This window comes from Lineus longissimus, chromosome 6 (assembly GCF_910592395.1).
Source record: "Lineus longissimus chromosome 6, tnLinLong1.2, whole genome shotgun sequence".
NCBI classification, from domain to species: domain Eukaryota; kingdom Metazoa; phylum Nemertea; class Pilidiophora; order Heteronemertea; family Lineidae; genus Lineus; species Lineus longissimus.
The window spans coordinates 19,146,211-19,168,721 of NC_088313.1; the positions used below are offsets into that span (position 1 = coordinate 19,146,211).

At 38.5% G+C, this 22,511-nt stretch overlaps 1 protein-coding gene across 2 annotated transcripts in view; it reads left to right on the forward strand.

Annotated features, from left to right (window-relative positions):
* The window catches only part of LOC135489718 (conoCAP-like), a 47,158-nt gene extending 25,083 nt beyond the window's left edge, over positions 1 to 22,075 (forward strand). The window contains exons 1-5 of one of the 2 annotated variants that reach the window (XM_064775208.1): positions 3,811 to 4,069; positions 13,994 to 14,090; positions 14,896 to 15,435; positions 17,129 to 17,170; positions 17,485 to 22,075. In XM_064775208.1, coding sequence (XP_064631278.1) covers positions 14,016 to 14,090; positions 14,896 to 15,435; positions 17,129 to 17,161 — 648 coding nt within the window. In that variant the 5' untranslated portion in view covers positions 3,811 to 4,069; positions 13,994 to 14,015 and the 3' untranslated portion in view covers positions 17,162 to 17,170; positions 17,485 to 22,075. Of the gene's footprint in view, positions 1 to 3,810; positions 4,070 to 13,993; positions 14,091 to 14,895; positions 15,436 to 17,128; positions 17,171 to 17,484 lie in introns of those variants that run through there. The other variant, XM_064775209.1, reaches the window with a different exon arrangement.
* Positions 22,076 to 22,511: the final 436 nt, after the last annotated feature.

Genomic DNA, 22,511 nt, shown 5'->3' on the forward strand with positions numbered 1-22,511 from the left:
TATTTTTTTCACTTTTTTTTCTGCTCAAAATGAAGAAACATCATCAGTCCCAAAAAATGTTTGGCTTCTGAAAATTTTTCTGAATTTTGAACTTATGAAAAAATTCAACTCTGAACGATTAAATTAATTTCTAAATCTAAATATTTTTTCACTCGTTTTTTCTGCTCAAAATGAAGAAACATCATCAGCCCCCCAAAAAATTTGGCTTCGAAACATTTTCATAATTTTGAACTTATGAAAAAATTCAAATCTGAAGGATGAAAAAATGCCACAAGTTCTATACAGCACTCCCTCCATGCTAGTATAAATAGAAGAGTATGCTACTTATCAGAAGCCCCCTTTGGCGGGGATTACTGTTTTCACATAGTAGCACTTCTAGTTTACGACTAATTAGACAATTACTGCCACATTTTCATCAATCAATAGCTGGTAACTGATGCCGTGATCTCAATAGGGTGACGCGTCAATGTGCATTTGTTAAATGCTAATTGCTTTTCTTACTTCAAATATACTTCAATCGATGGCGTAGCCTTTCGGAACTAGTATAAACAGAACATTTGTTCCGATTATTACACTTTCCATTACGGGTGTATGAAAATTCTTGATTGGTTACTGCTGACATCGACCGTGGTATCATTTTCTGAAGGTCAGATTACTGGTAATGAGGAATTACTAACTACATTAGAGTTAACCTGCCCCGTTGATAAGCGAATTTGGTTGTATCAGAATCAACTGATTTCAAATGAAGATAACTCGATCCTTGGGGTTAACTCTCATCCTATCATTCAAGTAGTATTTTTTCCTCACAGCCAATAGAATCTGATCTTCTCAATGTCGTGAAGCTTTGAGCACCAAATTATCTACAGAGTTCCGACTCACAATAAATAGAAAGTTCTTTCAAGAAAGAATGTCTTTGGCGCTTTCCTTCCGCGCCTGTAACTAAAAACATGTTAGTATTTACTTGCAAAATCCAAGACATGTTTTCATTGATGCATGAACGGACTTTGATTAAGATAATATTTATTTTCCGTTAACAAAATGGTGTAGGAATTTTAAGGGTGACAGCCGCCGCTGATGTAGGTAAACACGTCAACAGTCACACAGGATGCATCGACAAATGAATATACCTGTTTGGGATGCTTTCGTAAGTATCCAGTAACGATAGAGAAAAAAGGCCTCGGACATTATTTCACAGTAACTCTTAGATGTTCCAAAAAGCTATTTCTTGGAACGTAGACGGGCGGAAGATGCAAGAAGGTAATTTAGTAGGCACTGGGCAAGACGTGTCAGTTAGTCTGAAGAAGATGTGGACAATTAACCAACAACAGCAACAGAGTGATATATGATTGTTACGGCAGAGTTCATCCTCTGTTCCCAAAACTCAGGCTCCCAAAACTGGATATTACCCTGAAGCTAAAGAACTAAAAGCTAATCATACTAAAGGTGAAGAGTTTTTTAAAGGCTGCAGTCCTGCAGGCAAAATATAAATCTATGTATAGATATAAATTTGCGGCCTACACCAACATATTCCGTGGCCTGGTCAGATTTGGCTGATGTTCAGGACAAACTATGACGCCAATATCCTATTGTACCCATGCTGAGAAAGAAACATGGAAGACTCGAAGCATGTTGAAAAGTTAATGGAATCATATTCATCCCACGTAACCTGTGGGAACGCCAAACCATAACAAACCCTAATGGTCAAACTATTGTGTAGAAGATAGACGTAAACAGAATACGCGCCATCGTCTTTTCAGATTATGAATATCATGAACTGAAAAAGTATGTAGTCGCTTCTCTCTGAATGCCAGCAGCATGTTCAGGTCATGTATAGAATTTTCTTTTCTGGCGTGAAGCTTAAGGCGACCTAGCGACCTAGCTTGTCTAGAATTGGCTGGTTCCTCTGTTGATTAAATATTCAGAATCTTCAACGTAACCCAACGGACATTTTGGGAGTCCTGCGTAATATACGCTGAAGCGATCAACTCAAATAATTTACTCGAAGGTAAACTTTATTTGTCAGATCACAATGACCACTAGCAGTATCATCGGATCAATATCGAAGTGTCCGTCACAAACATACCAAGTCCGTGAGCTTACATCATTAGCATCATTTATTAGATTATACGGCTGGACATAAAGATTTCGACATTCCCACAGACATCTCCACTCTGAGTACACAGAGGACCGGTGTTCGTGGCAGCGGACACATCGACCGAGTACGGCTAAAGTGCCTCCAAATCTGTCTAAAGCAGTTTCTTCTCTGGTATGAAGAGGCCCTGAGGGTTCTCGAACATTTCCATTCGTCATTCGATAATACAATTGACTGAATCCCAAGCGCTAGAGCCAAACAGCTAATAAGGATTAACTAACTGAATAGTACACCAATTTGATCAAAACTTATCTGCCCAAGAGCATTTTTAAAACTTCACGTCATGCATTTGTCTCATACATTTGTCCACTTCCAAACTTCCAAACCAGCAGTGTTGCTCACCCTTCCTTCCCTATGTGACTACAACAGTCTATATAGCTGGAACCCTTTACTTGAAATAAAATATCATGATTAAGACACGTCAACAATCCGAAATCGTTGCTGCCAACCAGTCGAAGAAAAAATTCATATGTTTGTCTTAAATAACAATGGGGTGTAATTAGGGATAGCTCTGAAACATGTTTTGAGAGCTGAGGATATGTCAAGGATAAAATCCGTAGTGACGAGACATTATAGTCCATAATAATGTTTTTGTTATGATTTATTCATAAGCAACATGCTACGTATTTTCAAAAGCAAGATAACGATTTAATCAATAGATTGTTCAAAAAGTGTCAAGGCCTAGAATATTATCGAGTTCGTCAAATGTCGAAAAATATAACGCTCTCACCCGTATTTGTCTTGAATATGTATAATTGATTTATGATAACATTTAAGAAAATTAGAGGATTTCCACATATTTTATGGATCCAAAGAAAAATCGATATATGACATTGGAAACAATGGCATTCTGAATTTATCATGTTGAGACCTATGGCATCAACAAACAGGGTGTTATTCTTTTCGATTTGCGCCTCTATTTCTAAGACCTAGAATTCTATTCATCTGGTGCTGCTTGAGAATGCAGAACGCCTGAAAGCGAAGTGGAGAAGGAAGCGCAGTTAATGCTGATGCAACATTTCATAGAATGGATGACCAGGGAACTGATGATGTCCTGGACAACACTGGCCCGGCTGCTCTGTGTCGCTTCCACATCAATCTGTCGCAGCGACTCACGTCATAATGGGAGGGGGCGTCCAATTTTTTTGATTTCTTGCCTAGTGACCTAAAGAAAAAAAATTATTCAAAGACTTAAATTGACAATGGTTATACAGAAATAGACAAGCGTTATTGCTCATTCTGGGCGTTTCCTGTTAGAATGGCAATGTCAAATGTTGGGATGTTGAACAACCAAAAATTGCTTAACACTAATTCCCGTAGCAAACACGATAATGTGCTGATGGAGCTCTTGGCCTATCATACTATTTGTCGCTTCAATGAGAGACAATGTTCGGTTAAAGAGGCCCCCACAAAACTTACGCATTGACAATATACGCCCGCCAGTTTATAAATAGATGCATGTACCTATTTTATACCCCGACATTCTTGGTAATGAAATGATGAAGTGGCCTACCCGAATCGTGCAAAACAATTACTAACCATCCAACCTACGTTTGACCGCCGTTACGCTGAGAATCATGGGCGCTTTTGTTAACCAATCAGATTTAGCGTTACAAAATCGTGCGGCTGATATGATCGACGCAGAACGATTCATTTGCTGTATCCGATCTGAGTGGGATGTCGATAGCCTAGTGTGATGCGCGGCTAATAGGTGATTACTGACACAACAACTACGGTATATTGTTATAACAGGGGGCTATGAGATACAGGTTGGATGATTTGATTTCTGTACGTGCTTCTTAATTAATATCACGCTGAGAAAGAGTTTTAACGCATAAAATCGTTACAAGGACATAAGAACAAGCGAGACAAGGATCTATATCGGATAAGTAGGATTGAAAAGTACAACAAAAAAAGGTAGGAAAACTTTCGGTCATAATTTTAAGCAGTTTTGATGAAGAACTGTTTCTTTATCGGTTTATAGAAACGGGCGCCAAAGTTGCCTTTTACGTATTAAAAGGTAAAATATGTAGATTTTGTTTACGTTGTTTTCTTTTTTGTTGTTTTGAGGGATCAAGACAAATGATTTTGATCATGCTTCCTCTATAGTCGTCATATACTGTCAGAAACCTTGTCGTTGGTTTCTTCTAATATTTTCATGCGAGATTTTTAAAAGGTCATTAGATTAGGAAGTTCGAATTTCGCCAAGCCACAACAGGTGAAAGTTTTTTTACTCAATTCGATTGTTGAAAGTTCCGTTCGCCCTACCGATTCATGGGCGGTCCAGAAATACAGATGTCGCTCTCAGACGGCAAAAATAAGTTTTTATTGAGCGGCAAGATGATGTTATACTTTTGCGAGACAACCACCACGGCAGAAGCATTTTTTATTGAACTTAGAAACAACAAAATACCGTTGTAGCAGGGTTAAATCCCCCTTTAGAAAGTGAGTGTTTTTCCCTATGGTAGGGAGATGAATAAAGGTACGGTACTATTGAGACCTCTGACCTCAAATACCTCTAAGACTAAATGCACATCCTCTGTCATCACCCGGGACACTCCATCTAAGGACATTCATGTATTCAACGCTGTTACAAAAGCAGTCAAAGGCACATACGTTCCAGGCGTTCGCTACCTCAGACGATGAACATACAAAAACAAAGCTCTGCTCTCCATTTTCGCAGGGAACATCTACTTAAAGCAAGTACATGTAGTTACATCAATAAAAGAGGGAAAACGGTATCTAAAATGCGCATCTCGCATGTTGAAGAATAAGCTTATTTTTCTATTGATCCACGTGGAGAACAGGTGGTGAATCGCATTTAGCAATCACACACGAAGAGCTTTAAATCTTTGATGGGGTTTTTGTCATGTACCAATCCAACATTTGGACCTTTCTCTACTAAGAAACGACGAGTTCTACCACGATGACTTATGAGAGAGAAATAATTAACATAGTCATAGAGGACGTGTGGGAGTCGATCGCGTTCTACCGGCTGAAAGCGTTGCTTGATATGGCAGGCAAATCAGTTCCACACAACTTTTTCTTGCATATGTCAGTCATTGGTCATAATTACTTCAAAACTTCGTAATGTCAAGACAGAAATGATATCATGTCTGCCTGATATCTCCCCGTGGCGAACAATTAAGCCCACCTCTGCAATGTTCCATTGGCGGGGGTAGCGAAAGTGATTTATATCATAAACTTTTACGACTTTCAGTAAATGGCGCTACCTAACTTTTTGTTTTCCCGCGCCCATTATGTTAGTGAAACCTCAGTTAAAGTTATCGTTTAATTGTTTATTTGCGATCTTCCAATTGCAGTTTTTGCTGCTGACTTCCGGTATGCAGCGACCAATTGGACTGATAAGAATACTATCTCTCCGTGACTGCAATTGCTGATGCACCAATCAGTATGAAATGGGCTGACTGTTTCTAGATAAAGGTGTGAAGGCATCAAATTGATCGATTGACCATCTCTGGCTGCATTGGCGAGGTGATAACCCGAGGTCCATCCGTATTACATCGTTGATGCGGAGCTGAATATATGCAAATTGAGTTTTAGTGGCAATAGTGGGTGATATCGCGTTAGGCAAGGACTCACTTGACAATCACTCAGTCCCCTTGGGAACTTAATGTTGATATCATGATTGCTGAAGAAGAAGTGTCCAATCTTTCGGACCACCATGGTCTGATAACTACCATCGCTTCAGTTATTATACAGAAAAAAGCTTAAGGAGTTATGAAGTTATGGGGGCACGCAACTGTCATCATTGGCGACAAAAATTAGGTGTGTATTATACTCGTGAAAAGTATGCTTTTAAATTGTTGGTAGCACCTACTTTCTTCCAAATCAATCTACGAACGGAAACCCACGACAGGAATACGCGATCAGTTATAAGAAATCAGTGCTCGCCACCTCCTACATAGTCCAGCCTGAGTTTGCTGCTTAGAACAGACTTAGTAGGATTAATTTGTCTTCCTTAATCCGCCATCATGGCTGCCTCGCCCCTTGTCGCACGCCTAACATCTAGTTTGTTGATCCAATTCAGGGTGAGTGTCGCATGTCTCTTGTTTTGTTACATACTTTATATAAGTGAAAGCATGGGAAGAGGCGTATTTTCTTTCTTTGAGCATCGGACAAACCATATCGGTGTCGATTGATACAAGTGTAGTCAGACGACCAGCGTAACCCCACTGACTTCTCAATGATCTTGCCGCAACTCTTTGCGGCTCGAAGATCAAGGATCACAACGTTTTTTTCTCTTTTGTTGCGGCCCTTTATTGTCTTACGACTATCCTTGCTTATCGTATAAATATGCATTTACATGTACAAATGGAATAAAAAAGCCATTTCAACAGCGTGCTGCAAACGAGCAATTTTCGTCACGGAGACCTGCGATTATGGTTGCATGTGACAAAATTGCAAGTTTACCAGCAGTCAAATGTTTTTTCCGTTAATCGTAGCTAGAATTGTCGCATGAAGGATACTTTACAAAGGAAACAACCCTGTAGATACGAGGGATTACTTGTTCGCCTCAAGAACGCGAATTCGTGTAAGCGAAAGACCATCAGGATTCTTTGACAAAAGAAATTAGATGTAAAAGGTGAAAATCTTTGACAAAAACACAGGCTCTTATTTTCTGCATCGCGAAAATGTACGAGTTTCTTTGAAATGGCGGCATCTTCTTTTCTGATGGAATACATCGCACTTATCAGTTTTTCTATTCTTTTTAGCGTGTTCATTCCTAGTTTTTTGCCTGACTGACAGGCAAGTTCAGTTTTCACAAAAATGTTGCAGAAATATATAACATTATTTTCGTCGCAAATATCCTATATAGAAAACTGTCTTTATAGATTCGGTATAGGTTTTAAATGGCTTACATGACGTTCTAAGGCATACAATGACAAACAAAATGTAAAGTCTTGAAAAAATCTATAAAAAGGACATAAAGAATCGGGAAAATTCTCAAAATTCTGTTTGAAACTTTGTGTATGACGATTTAGGTGTTTTTCCATTGACAATTCTTTTGAAAAGAATTTGTATGTAGATTTTTATAGCAATCTTTGCCTGCGTACTTTTTTGGCAATTGCCTTTGACATTATCTCAAAACCAAGTATCATATTGCTTAATAATTGATTCACAATTGAATAAAACACAATCACATGTAACGTTAATTTCTTTCCGATTTGAAACATCCTCCGAAAATATATCACGAATATTGATTTCCGAAGAAATTATTCTATGAGGTGAATCAGACTTCGATAAATGCTTCTTGTAGTTAAAAATTGTTGGGGTGAGAAGAGAAGAGAAGAGAAGAGAAGAGAAGCTGAGTGAATGTTTTCTAGGAAAAAATCGCGAAAACTGAATCGGATGTTTTTCTGAGATTCTGTACAAAATGATAAGGGTTCGTACTGAATAGCTAAATGTCACAAAAAATTGATTTCTTGAATCCAATGTTTGATATATAATTCAAAAGAAAAGATCTTCATCGTCATAATTTAGGTCGAAATTTTGGCTACTCTAGTGGTAAATAATGTACGGTAGGAAACTAAACCACTAAACAGCAACAGCCTTGAGAATGTAACTCAATTTCATCATTGTCAATATTTGATTATAGTTCGGAAAACAATAACATTAAAAAAATGTTCATTATTTATAATCCAATAAGTTGGTACATATATCTGAATAATAAATGAGATCGCCTACTTCTGAAGGTAATTAATTAACATTTTGATCATTAAGCCAATATATCATCATGTGTTTCAATTCAATCTGTATTGGGTGCAGTTTTTATTGAATGCTGTAATTCAAAAAGGTATCAATACACTTTTGTTGAAATGTATCTTTCAACTGAAGTTTATACATATTTTGTTTTGTTTAATAAAGGATGCCTATGATTGTCGGGCTCAGCTTTACAGAACAATGAACGCTTTTTAGACATCGATAAACTATTTTCACTATGTTCTAAAGATAATGGCACTATTTTCAAATGCTGGTTAATGCACTGTTAAAAGACGCTTCAAGAAATAATTCTTTTACAAAAAAACTGATTTATAAATGCGTACCAAGCAATTGAGTTATCGATTTGCAAAATTGATAGGCCTTATGCCGCTCATGCGTAATGGGAAAGGGCCATGGGACATCCAGGTATTACTTTTGAAGAACCGTCCTTTTCGCCGACAATTATCTATTTTTGTCGACAAAGTAAACAAAGTATTCTCTGGCATGACGTTCTGAGCAAAAAATCGCGTAAAATATTAAAACCACCTCCGGTGTGTCAGGTAAATAATACAAACCCTTACTTCATCAACCCTAGCAGCAAATACATACATCATTGCACATAGACAATGCGATTTTCTCTATTTTAAACTTGAAATTGCTCAGGTAAACAGACACTATACAATTATAGGTTATGCGAGATCAAGGTGTTTGTTTGACGATAATCATTTAATGTTTCTTCCTCTATAAGCGAGGAGGCGTATCTCAACCAAAGGCATTTTTATCAGATGACTGTTTTCCATGACTTTTTATGAAACATGTCAAAGTCCTTCGACAATTTATTTCGCCAAATAGCGAGCGTGTCCTGAGACATCAAGCGTCTGAGAACAAACTTGACAGATAGTGAAAAAGAAACAATAAAGCATCATTTTACTCCATTCTCAAACTTAACATATTTCTACCGATGAGTTGATCAAGGCTATAATGCCGTTTATGTCCCTTTTCTATTTACCTAGAGTAAAAAATGATATCTAAATCGGATCCTACTCTCGAATCCTTTGTTCTATACTGGCCGGGTGAACTGTTAAGAACGAAGATGTGACTTGGGGTTACTGCTTCATGGCGACCTTTCGATATAGCAGCACATGCAGACAGTATGCAGTTGTCGTTTTTATGGACCATTACCCTAACTGCTTCAACGTACTCCTCCTTAGTACGATCATTCAATGTAATATTAACAATGGATGATGAACGTATTAAGCAACACTGCAAATGAGCAGATTCTTTGTTGGGAATACTAAAGCAAGGTAAACTGGAACCCCGGTAACACGACCACTGATGGGACCGAGGTTGAATGGTCGCGTTCATAGTGAAGTCGAAAATCCGGGGACAAAATGCATTTTTGGGGGCTGATGATGTTTCTTCATTTTGAGCAGAAAAAAACAAATGAAAAAAATATTTGGACTCGGAAATTTTTTCATCTGTAGCATGACAAATTTGCCGCAATCAATTTCTTGACAGAAATCATGGCAGCATTCGCATTTTCAGTTCTCATCATTCCACATTTTAGAATGCTTCATTGTGTTCGGTGATAAACGCTGCCTGACTTAATGCATTGGGGCGCCAAGGGGTATAATCCTTGTTGACTTCTGCCTTTGCTGTCGCTGCTGCGGCTAGTCATGTGTTTCAAAAGAAACGATGCAAAATTGAAGACCAATATATTCGCACTTTGAATATTGGGGAATCAAGAACGAGATAACACTCAGTACTTCTAGTTATCAACCTTTTCAGAAGAGTACTCTAATTCATTGTAATCAGGAACACCATCCAGCGGGGTTTCGTTTCAAAGTCCGTACTCGGAGTGTACTATTCCCCAGTTAATGAAAGTTACTCTGACAATCACTGGCGGGGTATTCATAACAGCACTCGACTCGACAGACATTGAAAAACAACTGAGTCGTCCAGGTATCAAATTCCTGACCATATAGACGAGAAAGAACATATTCTGATCTGGTAGGTTGGGTGTATTGTTACGAGTGCTTTCTGGTTCCCATTACTCATGTCAACATTATCGGTCAGCCTTGACCTGTTCAACCCGCAATGAGTGTTGAGCAAAATACCTGTCAGGTAAAGGGACAATACTTTCTTGGTGATTTTGATCTTGTCATTATACCCACTCCATTCTGTGTCCCAATAAAAAACTAACTGGCTCGGTGGTACTTCGGTAAATCCGTACAGACATAGCAAACATTGAGTACCAGATACCTAATATTGTTAACTCCTTGATTAAAATTATAAAACACATTTGAATCCTATCTCGGTGATATTAAGTGCTCGCTAACATTGCTGTGTTTCAAAATTGACTCCTAGCAGATAGGTACGATCCTTGAAGGTACTCTCTCCCTGCCACTAGAGAGCCAGTACTATCCATTTGAAGCTCTAGTCTACCCCAATTTTACACGAGCTAATCAAATCTATAACCATCGAAGTACCTCATTTCTTGGACTCAATTTATATTCTGCACGTTAACTAACATCAAAACAGAACAGTATACCTCAAGGTAGCGTTTTGCCCGATTGCCAGTGATATATAGATCCTACAGGAATCACACGCACTCGTAAGCTGCCATACCAGCAAAATACTTTATCATAATATAGACCACGTATATGCCAGATACGTTAGCCCCCCCCCCCCCCCACAACTAGCAATCCTGGTTATTAATCTAATTTATTAATTATTACGTACACCCCGAACACTGGGTATCAGGGTCGGTAATTCAAGCAGCTAGTCACGATACCTACTCAGAAAAAGTGTTTGCTGTTTGAGAACCGACATTAAAAAAGAGCTGCTTAACCTACTGCCGAAAGGATTATAAATTGACTTTTATTTCTCCTGCGATTTCAACCAGAGAAATCGATTTATAGATATGATCAACATGGTTTTTATCTGTTTGAGGGGCTGGGTATGTCATAAAGGAAAGGTTGCGTCAATTACAGTACTTTGAAACCAATAATAGCGGGGAACTGCCTTTTGAAATAAAATAGTATGTTATTCATTCTGCTACTGGCGATTCCGACTTCATTCGAAGCACCAACAAAGTAATAATGCTCTCTTGAAATACATTTTGTCGAAAGTGGAGAAAATGATATGTTTAACAATTTGAAATTATGCAATGTTGTTGCCTCAGGCGTAGGTAACACCGTTTTGTAGGATAGGCCGTCACATGACTTACCTCATTACTGGATTACATTGATAAACTATATTGATAAATATAGTAACTTTGGGAAAAATGGAAATGAGTAGCCAATGTGTAGCTGGCTTTGCCTCCTTATGAATATGCTACTTAAAACATTGAAATCTGCCAGACGGTGTTGAAATTTTTAATATCCTAGGATTAGTAGGATAGATGTCAAGGTATTTTCTACCTTTACATCGCCAAATAAAATTGAAGTCTATTGCAACCAGAAGGCCAGTCAAGGTGCCACGTTCATCTTCTTAAAAACAAGGCTATTCGGGACCTGATTGTAACACGGCCCTTAACAGGACAGAAACGATATTCTGCAGACCACATTATGCAGCACATTAACCAAAAAGGATGATAACAATTCAGCGACCAAAACGATTGCACTGATCACCCAACTGCGAATAATATTCCCAGGCTAATCTTTTTAGAGACCTTAACAACCGCCGTAACGCCCTCACAATATGATCATGGCAACGAAACCCCATTTCCTTGGCTAGATGTGATATGCCGTCCGTATCTTAAAGGAGAACTTCTTAAAGGAGAACTGATGCCATCAACTTAAATTGAAAAAGGTGAAAAAGTCTTTATCATCCAACCAGTGGGAAAACAGGAAATGACAATAGTAATGAGTTATATCTAGTTAAAAAACCAACTGGGCTGTTGCCTTATTGAAATTACTTTGGCTCCTCTGACCGCGTTCGAACCACTTATCAAGTTTAGAAACAACATTTTGAATTTTAAATTTGATTGTGGCCGAATCATGATCTTTTTTGTTGAGCTAATGCCTAGTCGTAACACCTGTAATAAGATAAAGGTAAACCCAAATTGATGTCTCAGTAACTTGCCGGGGGCAACTACAGCTTAAAATAGCGACAAACGGTAGTCTGACATAATCTGATACGGGGAATATAGATATAGCATAACTGGATAACTGTAGGCAGCGTTTTAAGGGGAAAGGGGGACTGAAACAAGGCATCAGGGAGCAGGCATTATAATATTTTTTATTCTTCACATGTGTTTCGTGCCACTGAGCCGCAAAAACAATTTCACCTTGTCCACTAGCGTTCAATATATTCTAGCGTAATCTACCGCAGTAAGAACTAGATAAACTCGGCTCAGCTTGAGACATCCTAACGAGACCCTGGATAGTTGAATATCCAAGGCAACATAGAAAATGTCCTTTTTCAAAGGCATACTTCTTTCTCTGATGCGCCGATGATTGGACGTGGTCTTAAGCTTTGCATTTGTTGTAGGTGATTCGTTTCAGATTGGAAACAACATGTTGTAGGCAACACACGTTTCTACCTTAAATTTTCCCACATTAAGAGCCGTTGGCGGGAAAGCTAAATAGAAGGCTCCTTGCAATTTGCAGTTGTCCGGTTCCAATAGGAATATGATATCTATGTTACGGCTGGGTGTGGCAGGTACATGTCACTCGCCTGTAAGTACAATACGTTTTGCGGGGGCTCATTTGACATTGCTGTTACGATGGTCGAATTGACCTAATCTGATTAATCGATGCGGAATCTCTCACGGCAAGTTTCCTGGATTTTCGGAATCTGTTACAGAAGACCATCTATTGGTGATATTACCTTTCCTGACTCGATCAAAGCAGTTTCGGATGCGGTAAAATCGACAGATTAAGCCATGAGAAACTGCGGAGAGGAATCTAGCCAGAAAGAACCAATGATTAGTCCAACTCAACTAAAAAGTTAAAAGGCCGAGGCCGAGCTGGAACCCATTGTTTGCCGCCTGCAATGTGCTGTATTAATCGGAAATTAGCAATGTAGGGGAGTGCGCCTCGGTTGTGTATGACAATCAATTAATTACCTAATGGATCCATTGTTCACTCTTATCACTTTTCATGCTGTACTGGAACGTACCGTAATGCATGAGATATGAAATCTAAAAATGCCGCATGAAATATTAGCAATATTTAATATAATACGTCTTTAAATGTTTCGTTTGACTGAATGAATTAACTACAGCACACAACTGCACAATAATACTGTTACGACGTTGTATCTAAACCTGCTTTGGGTCGGTTGCATATCTTCATTATACAAGAGAAAGTCTGGGAATAAGAAGCTTGTGATGAAAGTGATGAATAATATCTCTGACAGCCTGACAGACGTCTAATATAGATCTGGCACTGTGACGAATCACATCATGGACAATTGAACCTTTTGGTCAAAAGGTGCAGATGGATTCAAAATTTCAAAGTAATGACAAGTGCACGACATTAATTGACAGAATCACAGTATCATTCAAAAAGGTTAGAATTAGAATTATCATCATCATCATCATCATCATATCCCGCAGCCATGCGGCCATTGGGGCGGCCATTGGGGCGACCCTGTTTTATCGACGATTCGGGACCATATGGTTCTGTCTTCCGCGAGGCGGATCAGGTCACTGGTCTTCCTTCCGGTCCAGTCCTTCACATCGTCCATCCATATTCTCTTTGGTCGGCCGCGTCGTCGGTTCCCCTCTACGGTGCCCTGCAGGATGGTATTGGCTAGCGTTCCCTTGGCTCTGGTGACGTGGCCGAACCACCTCAGCTTTCTCTTCTTGGCAATGGTTAGGAGGCTATCATGGCGCCCGATGTACTGGATGACCAGCTCTCTTACTCCGATGTCAGGGATGTCAGAATTATCAGGGATTTCCTATTATTCTACTTTAGGGAATAGGGTTGCTGGATCTGTGTGGCAATCAAACGAAACGCATTCCCTTGAAAAGTAGATTATGCTGACCTTGACTTTTATCAACAGCTGTAGACTGTGGATGAAGGTTAATCTCATTTCGAAAGTGCTAATTACAAAGAAACTCGTGTATCATTAGAATCACTAAGGTTTTTTTCTCGTTTCTACTTTTAGGGAAAGAAGGACGTTTGGTAGGATGCTTGCTTACGGATCTGTGTGCTATATACTGCTGTTGACAACGCTTATCTCAGGACAAGAGTCAAATAGCCAGGTTGGTCATCCATCAGTCAAGAAATTGCAAATTCTGACAAATATTTTCAATAGGGCTTTTCATTGTCTACCGTCTCAGAACGCTTTTCAATCGCACATATTATTACCTAGCATGTCCAGAAACCATTCTCAATACCAAAGGGCACAAGGAAAATTTAGGCTAGTTGAAGGTTACCAAGTGGCACCGGCCGGGTATCGAACCCGATCACAAGGCCGACGCTCAACCGTTGTGCCACCGCGCTCCCCAAATTAAAGTGATTAGGAATTATTGGTTAAAAACCTTGTCAGGTTCGAATAGAATTCCATGATTTCAATGAGAGATTCAATTTGAGATTCGTAGGTGTATTTAGAAATGACCCTATACGCTTACACAGTAAGCTACATGAGGATATATGTAATGAGATTTTGCTAAATCTTATATAGAATTTAACTTAGAGATCTTTAAATCACTTTAATCGTGCTCCCAATCTTCAACTGTCTCAATCTAAAGGTTTCATATTTGCTGGTCATGTTAAAAAGATAATGAAGAAATCTATCCATGGCATGAGAACGAACATCGCAAATTACGAACGATTCGAATGTTTTCTCTATGGTATTTCTGCGTTAGTATTTGTAATTTCCCCAGGCTTGGCGGAAAGAAAGAGATTCGATATCTAATTTGAAGTGCGTTTTGTGTTCTTCAAGTACTAATAGTCACAGAAATGGCCATCTGCTACCAATTCTTTTAAGGGGTAAACAGTACCTATTATCAAACAAATAAAATATCTTCTTTCACCCTTTAAAAAGTCTTTCTAACTTTCTTTCAGAATGACTTTCAGAAAAATAAAGCCAGTGGGAGTATATTTCCATATGGAAGCGCAGATAATGACTTAGACGTTTTAAAATCGCTGAGAGAACGATTAGACAAAGAAAAACAGAGTCGTGCGAAACGTCCCTTCTGTAATAGTTACTACGGATGTGGGAATGGAGGATACGGTAAAAGGTCCGAGGAATTAAAAATTTCGAAATCAGAAGATCCTTCGAACGAGCAAGGTTTATTGCTAAAAGCTCTATTGAGTAATACCGGAAATAACCAGTTCATGGAAGGTTCGGGTAAGACACAAAAGAGGGCGTTCTGTAATGGATTCTACGGTTGTGCCAATGGGAAGCGTTCGGGAATGGAAAATGTAATACAACGAGCTTTAAAACAAAAGACATCAAAGATGGCCGCCAAGCGTCCATTTTGTAACGCATATTCTGGATGCGGCAATGGAAAGAAACGCTCAGTGGATGTGGAAAATGGTGCAGAAGGAGAAAAAGGACTCCTACAAACTATTTTGAGCCGGTTACGATCGGTTGAAAGTGAGGTGAGTCTGTTCCGTGTTCAAATTCATTGAGATAACTTCTCATGTATTCCAAACCCAGTTAAAACTTCTTTTGATTTATGATTATAAGCCTCCTCAAAATACGTAAACTTCAATGATAAACCGCAGACTTCAGTTCTTTTCCATACCTGTCCTTAAGGAAAACGACCAGTTCAAACGGAGTTAGTATAAGATTGTTAGCGCCGTTTTGGTTTTGGATTCCGTTTTGGTTTTGGATTCCGCTTTGGTTTTGGATTCCGCTTTGGTTTTGGATTCCGCTTTGGTTTTGGATTCCGCTTTGGTTTTTGACTCCGTTTTGGTTTTGGATTCCGTTGTGGTTTTGGATTTTAGGGCCGTTTTGGTGGATTTTATGGTTGATTCCCAAAGCACAAATCGCCGTTTTGGTTTGGAAATCAGCCATATACTACTACTCACGTTGAAATCGTCTCCTGGCCGATGGCCAATATCCAAATGACATCATTAGTACCTTACAATAGGTATACGCCCTGAAATCCATCTGAAATGACCACCTGCTCGTTGGTAATAGTCGGATCAGTTGACAAAGGACAAAAGTGGTAGAAGTACATCGATATTATCATCAATATTCATGTGTATTTATTCCATCAACTCTGATAAATTCATCATCAGACAAGCATCTGAATCATGTCAACAACTGTCTCAATACTAATTGCTGTTGGTGACGATAGAATTTCAATTGATCATGATCTATAGATTACTCCTTACTGAAAGAAAGGTTCCTTTCTTGTTATGTTTGTTAAGCATTAGGAATCTTTACATTTGCTGTACGAACTACACACGGGCACAAACACCGGAGTAAAGTGCCGCTAATAGGATATTCGAGAACTTTCCTCACATGCCGGTTTATTGAATGCTAACTGAAATGTCACACTTCTTCTGCTTTTCCAATAATACTGATCATGTTCAGGAATATTGGTCGATGGAGTCATTAGAGTTGATGTTGTGGCGGTTGTGTGGGTTATGAATATAAGTAACTGTTTATTGATAATATTCTAGAACAGTCTATTATACCAAAGATGACATCACCTGCGGCACAAAAGAATACAGTTGGGGCATGAACTGCTTCACATTTTTACTCTAATTTGCCAAATCAATCGTAACAAACAGATAGAACACTCTTGCTACATATTGCTTTGAATCTTCTATTCCACTAAGCATGTTGAAAAGTACCTAAATTATGTCATTAAATGCACCATCTACTGCATAATAAATTTGCCTAAAATGTGACGCCCAAACAGTTAATTATCTCGTTCTTCGGCAGAGAAGAAACTCAAGACATGGCACAACCGTTCCCTGCTTTCTGCCCACCATTCTCCCAATTGTTCATTATTGTTCAACTGATGAGCGGTTATTCTACACAATACTTGGTTATTTTGGAGTACAATGGTCGAGTCTCGATCTAATGACTCTTTTAATGTGTTACCACGCTCGAAAGTCACTAACTATACACCTTTCCAGAAATGGGGCGCTGAGTGTCCGAAATAGTGATGTCATAAGGGGAAACTCGGCCTTATGGCGGAGGGACAAAGGAGATGGTCATGGTTGACCAACACACTTGAATGCCTTTAATGACGGACAAGGGGAAAAAAGTTAGTTCCAATGCAAGCCACCAATTTCGGGAAGCATGTATAGGTAAAGGATTTTTTTGTATTTTCAGGGTAACCACCAGGAGGAACCATTCACGTTCTGAAGACAGCAGGTAAGCATGCTAAGTTTTGTTAAAATGTTGCCAGGGTCGAATATACATAGGCAGCTATTGCCCGAGAGGACATTGTACATTAATGTGTGTTTCATGGAAGCTTCGTGCACGTGTTACAATAAACACGACAAAAGTTTAGAATTGAATAGCAACGAAAACTATTGTTACGATAAGTTCGGATATTTTGCATCTTCGATACAATGAAAAGATGGCCAGCCTTTGCTCTGACATTGTCTACGTGTTTAACCGATAGTGACACACTGTAATGAGTATCGCCATGACGCATCACTTATACAATTTATATTCTATTTCAGATATTTCAGATATCCGCTGCAAATAATGAAAAATGGCCAGAATATCAATTTTGGAAATGAATATTCAGAAAACAACAAGTGACATCACAACTCTGACAAATCAAAGCTGTACATTATGTACCTCTTCGACCGTCCAGCTATATCAACAGTCACTATTATATTCGCAATTGCATTTGCATTTGTCGCCACATACACTACGTATCTCATTACTTCGGGCTATAATGTTAATGAGAAGTGCCGGGCTCAAGTGGCACACGTGCATGAAACCATGTCTCTGGAAAATAAGCATACACTATATATTTCACAATATCCTTGTTCACAGGTTCTTTTACGATAACAACGAAACCACGACAGGGAGAAACGTCAGTACGGAATGCAAAGAGTCACCAAATTTAATTTAGCAGATTATATAACCACGTTTCCTTGTTTATGTTTGTACCTGTGATAAAGCATGATTGAAACAATAGAAATTTAACACCCTCCAATTATCTCTACGCAACGATAATCATTCTCTGCAGTCAAGAACTTTTTAAACTATGTTGCCGGATTATGTAGCGATTATGTCGCAATCACCAAGGATAAAACGTGACAATGGTGAACGCGTGAAGACGTCCCTGCAACTTACTCGGAATAATATGTGATGGAGGGGTATAGATTGATGGCTGACACCAATGTAAAGTTAGAAACTTCCTGGAAAGAGGCAGTTGCAGTTTCGACTTCTAGTTGAATTAAAGCCTATTCTGATATGCAGCCGGTTCTTCCTCTACACAGAACAGACGAACAACGAATTTCTGATCATGGCTAGAAAATTGTTTTCGGAGACTTTCCTCCAAAAGTAAATGGCGTTAAAAAAGTAGTTTACATCAAGTCTTTCCAAAATCTCACTCCGACTGTGGGAGATCAAAACAACAACCAATCGGCAATATTCTCACTGCAAAAACTTTACCACTGCACATTTAGGCCTATTAGATTGAAATGAATTCACTTTGATAAGCTACACTTTCTTGATAATATATATTTGTCTTCACTGGATAAATATTGCACGATTTTTTTAGCACTGCACTATGTAACACTTATATCAGGAATTTATCTGGAAAGTGTGTTGCACGACAGACGCCAGGTCAGGCCTTCGCTGTATTATTCATACCAGCCATCGCCCCAAACGAAAGCTCATCCATAAGCCTGGACTCTTCTTATGATTCTGCATTCAAGCATTCACACAGCAATCACGGAATGCTTACTGTGATCTGTATTTCACTTATTTGTTTCAACATGGCTGTTCGACTGGCGCCTGTAGAACTCGTTCACAGCGGAAGGATACCCAAGTACTAAGAAATATGTTTTCGAGATTGAAATGACTTTATTTTAAGGTGAGAATGATCGAGATTGGTTATTCTTTGTGGCCATGTTTCGCGGTGACCTGTCCATCCACGAAATATGGCCATATAGCAGTGAAGGTAACAAATGGTTCAACGTTTTGTTTCAATAACCAGACAATAAACGTCAGCACATGGTTACAGTCCAGATACAACTGAAAAATCGTACTTGCCCTACACGTAGTCATATAATTTGAGCACTACACTGTGATCCCAGTCATCCCAAAGAGACGTATCAATGGAGATGGAGGCAGCGGCATTCCTAGATGTCACAGGGAAACGTACTTTTCCTGTAGGACGAAAAGTGGCAAAACTTGTGTTTTGGTTCGCAAGACCAAAATCCTACTTCCAGCTGTGGACGCGCCAACTACATTGCTCCATTAATGAGTAATTGCAGAGGCCCCAAATAAGTGCCATTCAAACTAACCAAAAGAATCGGCACATTTTCTGATATTTCTGATTTAACCATATAACGGGCGGGATACTCCTGCGAGCAATATATTTTACATCCTACTTTATCATAATTATTATTGCTTAATCATTTTACTGTCGTTTCACGACGCCGACGTCAGCTGGCATGCCACGCTTTGTACAAGTTTTGTGCGACAATTGCCATCGCTTCCACCAAGAGAAAAGGCTATATTTTATCATTCTTATTCAACGAGGCATTGTTCCAAATGGTTCTGTGGTCTTCTAAGAATTTGACTCCTATACGAATAAAACTTTTATCTAGTATATTGTAGAGACTCCAGGACAGCACAATTCGTCTTCTTATTGCTAATACCTAAGCACAAGACAAGAAGAACTATTCCACTGCCCAGGTTTTGAAGAACCCCATCTGCAATGCCTTTTATATCTTTACATCGTAAAAAAGGTTCAGGACATCATATTCAGCTTTTAGTAGGAGATCGGTTGATAATGCAAGCAAAAATTAACTTTTTCATTTAGCCTGGATATCACTTAGCAGGTTTTGATCAGCACAACATTTATTCAAATGTCACCAAATACAACTCTTCTAGCGTAAGACGGTCAATGTTTTGTTACTTTATCAAAACCAGACAAAAACGGATATAAGTGCCTCGAACAAAACATGCTCATTTTTATTTCTGCTGATTTTCTATTTAGATTTAATTCGGGCCAAAACAGAAAAATGACTAATTTAAATAAGCCTCAAAGAAAGTGAATATTTCATTCTTGACCATTTGACCTGATGATATACAACAAAGTTTCCTGGTATCAGCATATGCTGATCTCCATTCTTTACAGAAATGGGTAAGTATGTAAACCCATTACAGAAATGGGTACATATGTGCATTTATTCTCTAGTTAGCCAGCAATCACAATATGTTTATAAAATATTTATTGACTAGTTTATTACCCTTTCTGTTGTTTTCTGGTACAACTCGACCTAACACGTTTACAAAAAGTTCCAAATTAATTTACTGTCAACAATCAATTTATTATCAATATCAAACATCGTTTAGTATTTTATTACATGTAAGAAGATAGCCATATTGCCCTTTTAATATTTGTCAGTCTCAATTAGTAAAATACGAAATGAAAAACGCTCATAAGTATTTTATATTTGAAATGCATTATAATTGTACACTCGTTATAAATATTTGTGGCACTGCAAGATAGTGATACACTTATTCAAAATGTCTCCCAAATGATTTTTTAAAAGACAAATTGATCACAAATAATCCATGTTTTTCATTTCGAGATATCTTGCAACCAAGAGACGCACTTCCACTTTCCTCCTTGTTGTCGACCGAGGGCGTTGTCTAAGGCTTTAGTACTTCCTCGATATTTGACTGTAATTTGGGCCAACAATTGTAGATAACTGTACGTACAGTAAACAATAATTTCATATTTACGGCATCGTATATGATAATCACAATTTGCAAAACGATGAACGCTTTTACGACAATGACTCGCACCATTTTGTTAAAAATAATTCAGGTTTGTCGGGAGAGGGGGCAACGTTTGTACCATTTCTTTCTGATATTCTCCTTTATCTGTGGTACCCCCATTTTCCTCCGCCGCTTTTAACAACGGAATGCCCGAAGCCTGACTTCTTCTTTGACAGACAAATCATGTGAACGGTGATTAATATTGTATACTATTTTACATGACTGTATGTCTTAGCTCACAAGATCTGTTTTCCTGTTTTCTTGAACCACTTTTAATGTTAAATTTGCTATCAGTGCAAATATTTCGAATTATTTTAAATTTGTTATTAATAATTGTTGACTCACAATGATTTATTTGATGTTTCATTCAAAGTTAGGAAATATGCGACAAATGACGTGGTTTTAACCATCCTTCTGTGATTATCATAAGCACTAGTAGGTTTAATTCGGGCCAAAATAGAAAAATGACTAATTTAAATAAGACTCAAAGAAAGGGTGCAGATGAGTACGTATTTTACTATATATCACTAGTTGCTTTACGTTCTGTGACGGGTACTTCATTGTGGTGATATTCAGCCAAAGTCACAAATTTACTTTTAAAAACCCTCTGAAATACCGACAGGGAATGTTCAATTAGGATGTGGCGTCTGAACGCACCTTGATTTTTTGTGATTGCTACGTCATGTATAGTGTTTTGGCAAAGTAACGGTAAAAAAGCACAATTTACTGCTGGTGGTGATGCCATTATGATGAGACCTATTTTTTCCTATGATTCACTTTTATGCATAGTTGTGCACCTTCAGTGGTGTGTGGTGCAATATTTTAGATAAATATAGAGTATCTTTTGAGAGTAGAAATATTAGGTCCGGCATAGTTCTACCCTATAGCAACACCCAGCAAACTACATAACCACCAAAGACGATACTAACTCAGTATTTCATGGAAATGGCTTTTTTACTTTATGCTTGCATTGGCGTGCATTGACATGTCAAAAGTGAGAGTAGAGGTCACTGATCTAAAACAGTAACAGTGCAAATAAAAAGATGGTAAAAAAACCGAACCTGATATTTTGTTACTCAAGAATATGTCACAAAAACAATAAAGTCTTAGTGGCGAAAATAAATATTTTTGTAAAGTACGCAATGTTGTATTATTCTGAGCGAACATGTGCTCAAGTTGAACAGGAATATTATGGCACTATTGTATTGTCTGTACTGGTTGTATGAATAAACACTGATGACAAAGACCATTAATTTCCTCACTGATATAGATGAGCCATTAAATTTGCAACTGAAGATGAAATGTTTTCCTTGTTTCATTCAATAACGGAAAAGCATGAATATATAGAATATTATGTTCATGCTGAAGAGACGTAGATGGAATGAACCTGCAAGACATATTTTGCGTTTTTCCTCCTCTTCCTCCCCTTGCTTCGGAGAATATTCTCCAAGGAGTATCACAATTTCATGAATTTTGCAATGCCACTGAACTTGGATGTCCAAAAGGTTCACAGACTCTTGGCCTGCTGCCACACTGAACCCACTGCGGCAAAGAGGCCCACGTCACATCGCACAACATGATGTCTACATGTCCAAGTGGGGGCGCCAATCAGCATTACTAGTATAGCTTTTAAGAGTGGAACTAAGTGGCTGCAAAATGGAGCCAATAACCTGAAAATTGTTGAAGTAGCTACTCGAATCTTGAAATCAATGCGCAGTAATTGCCGCCCAATACTTAG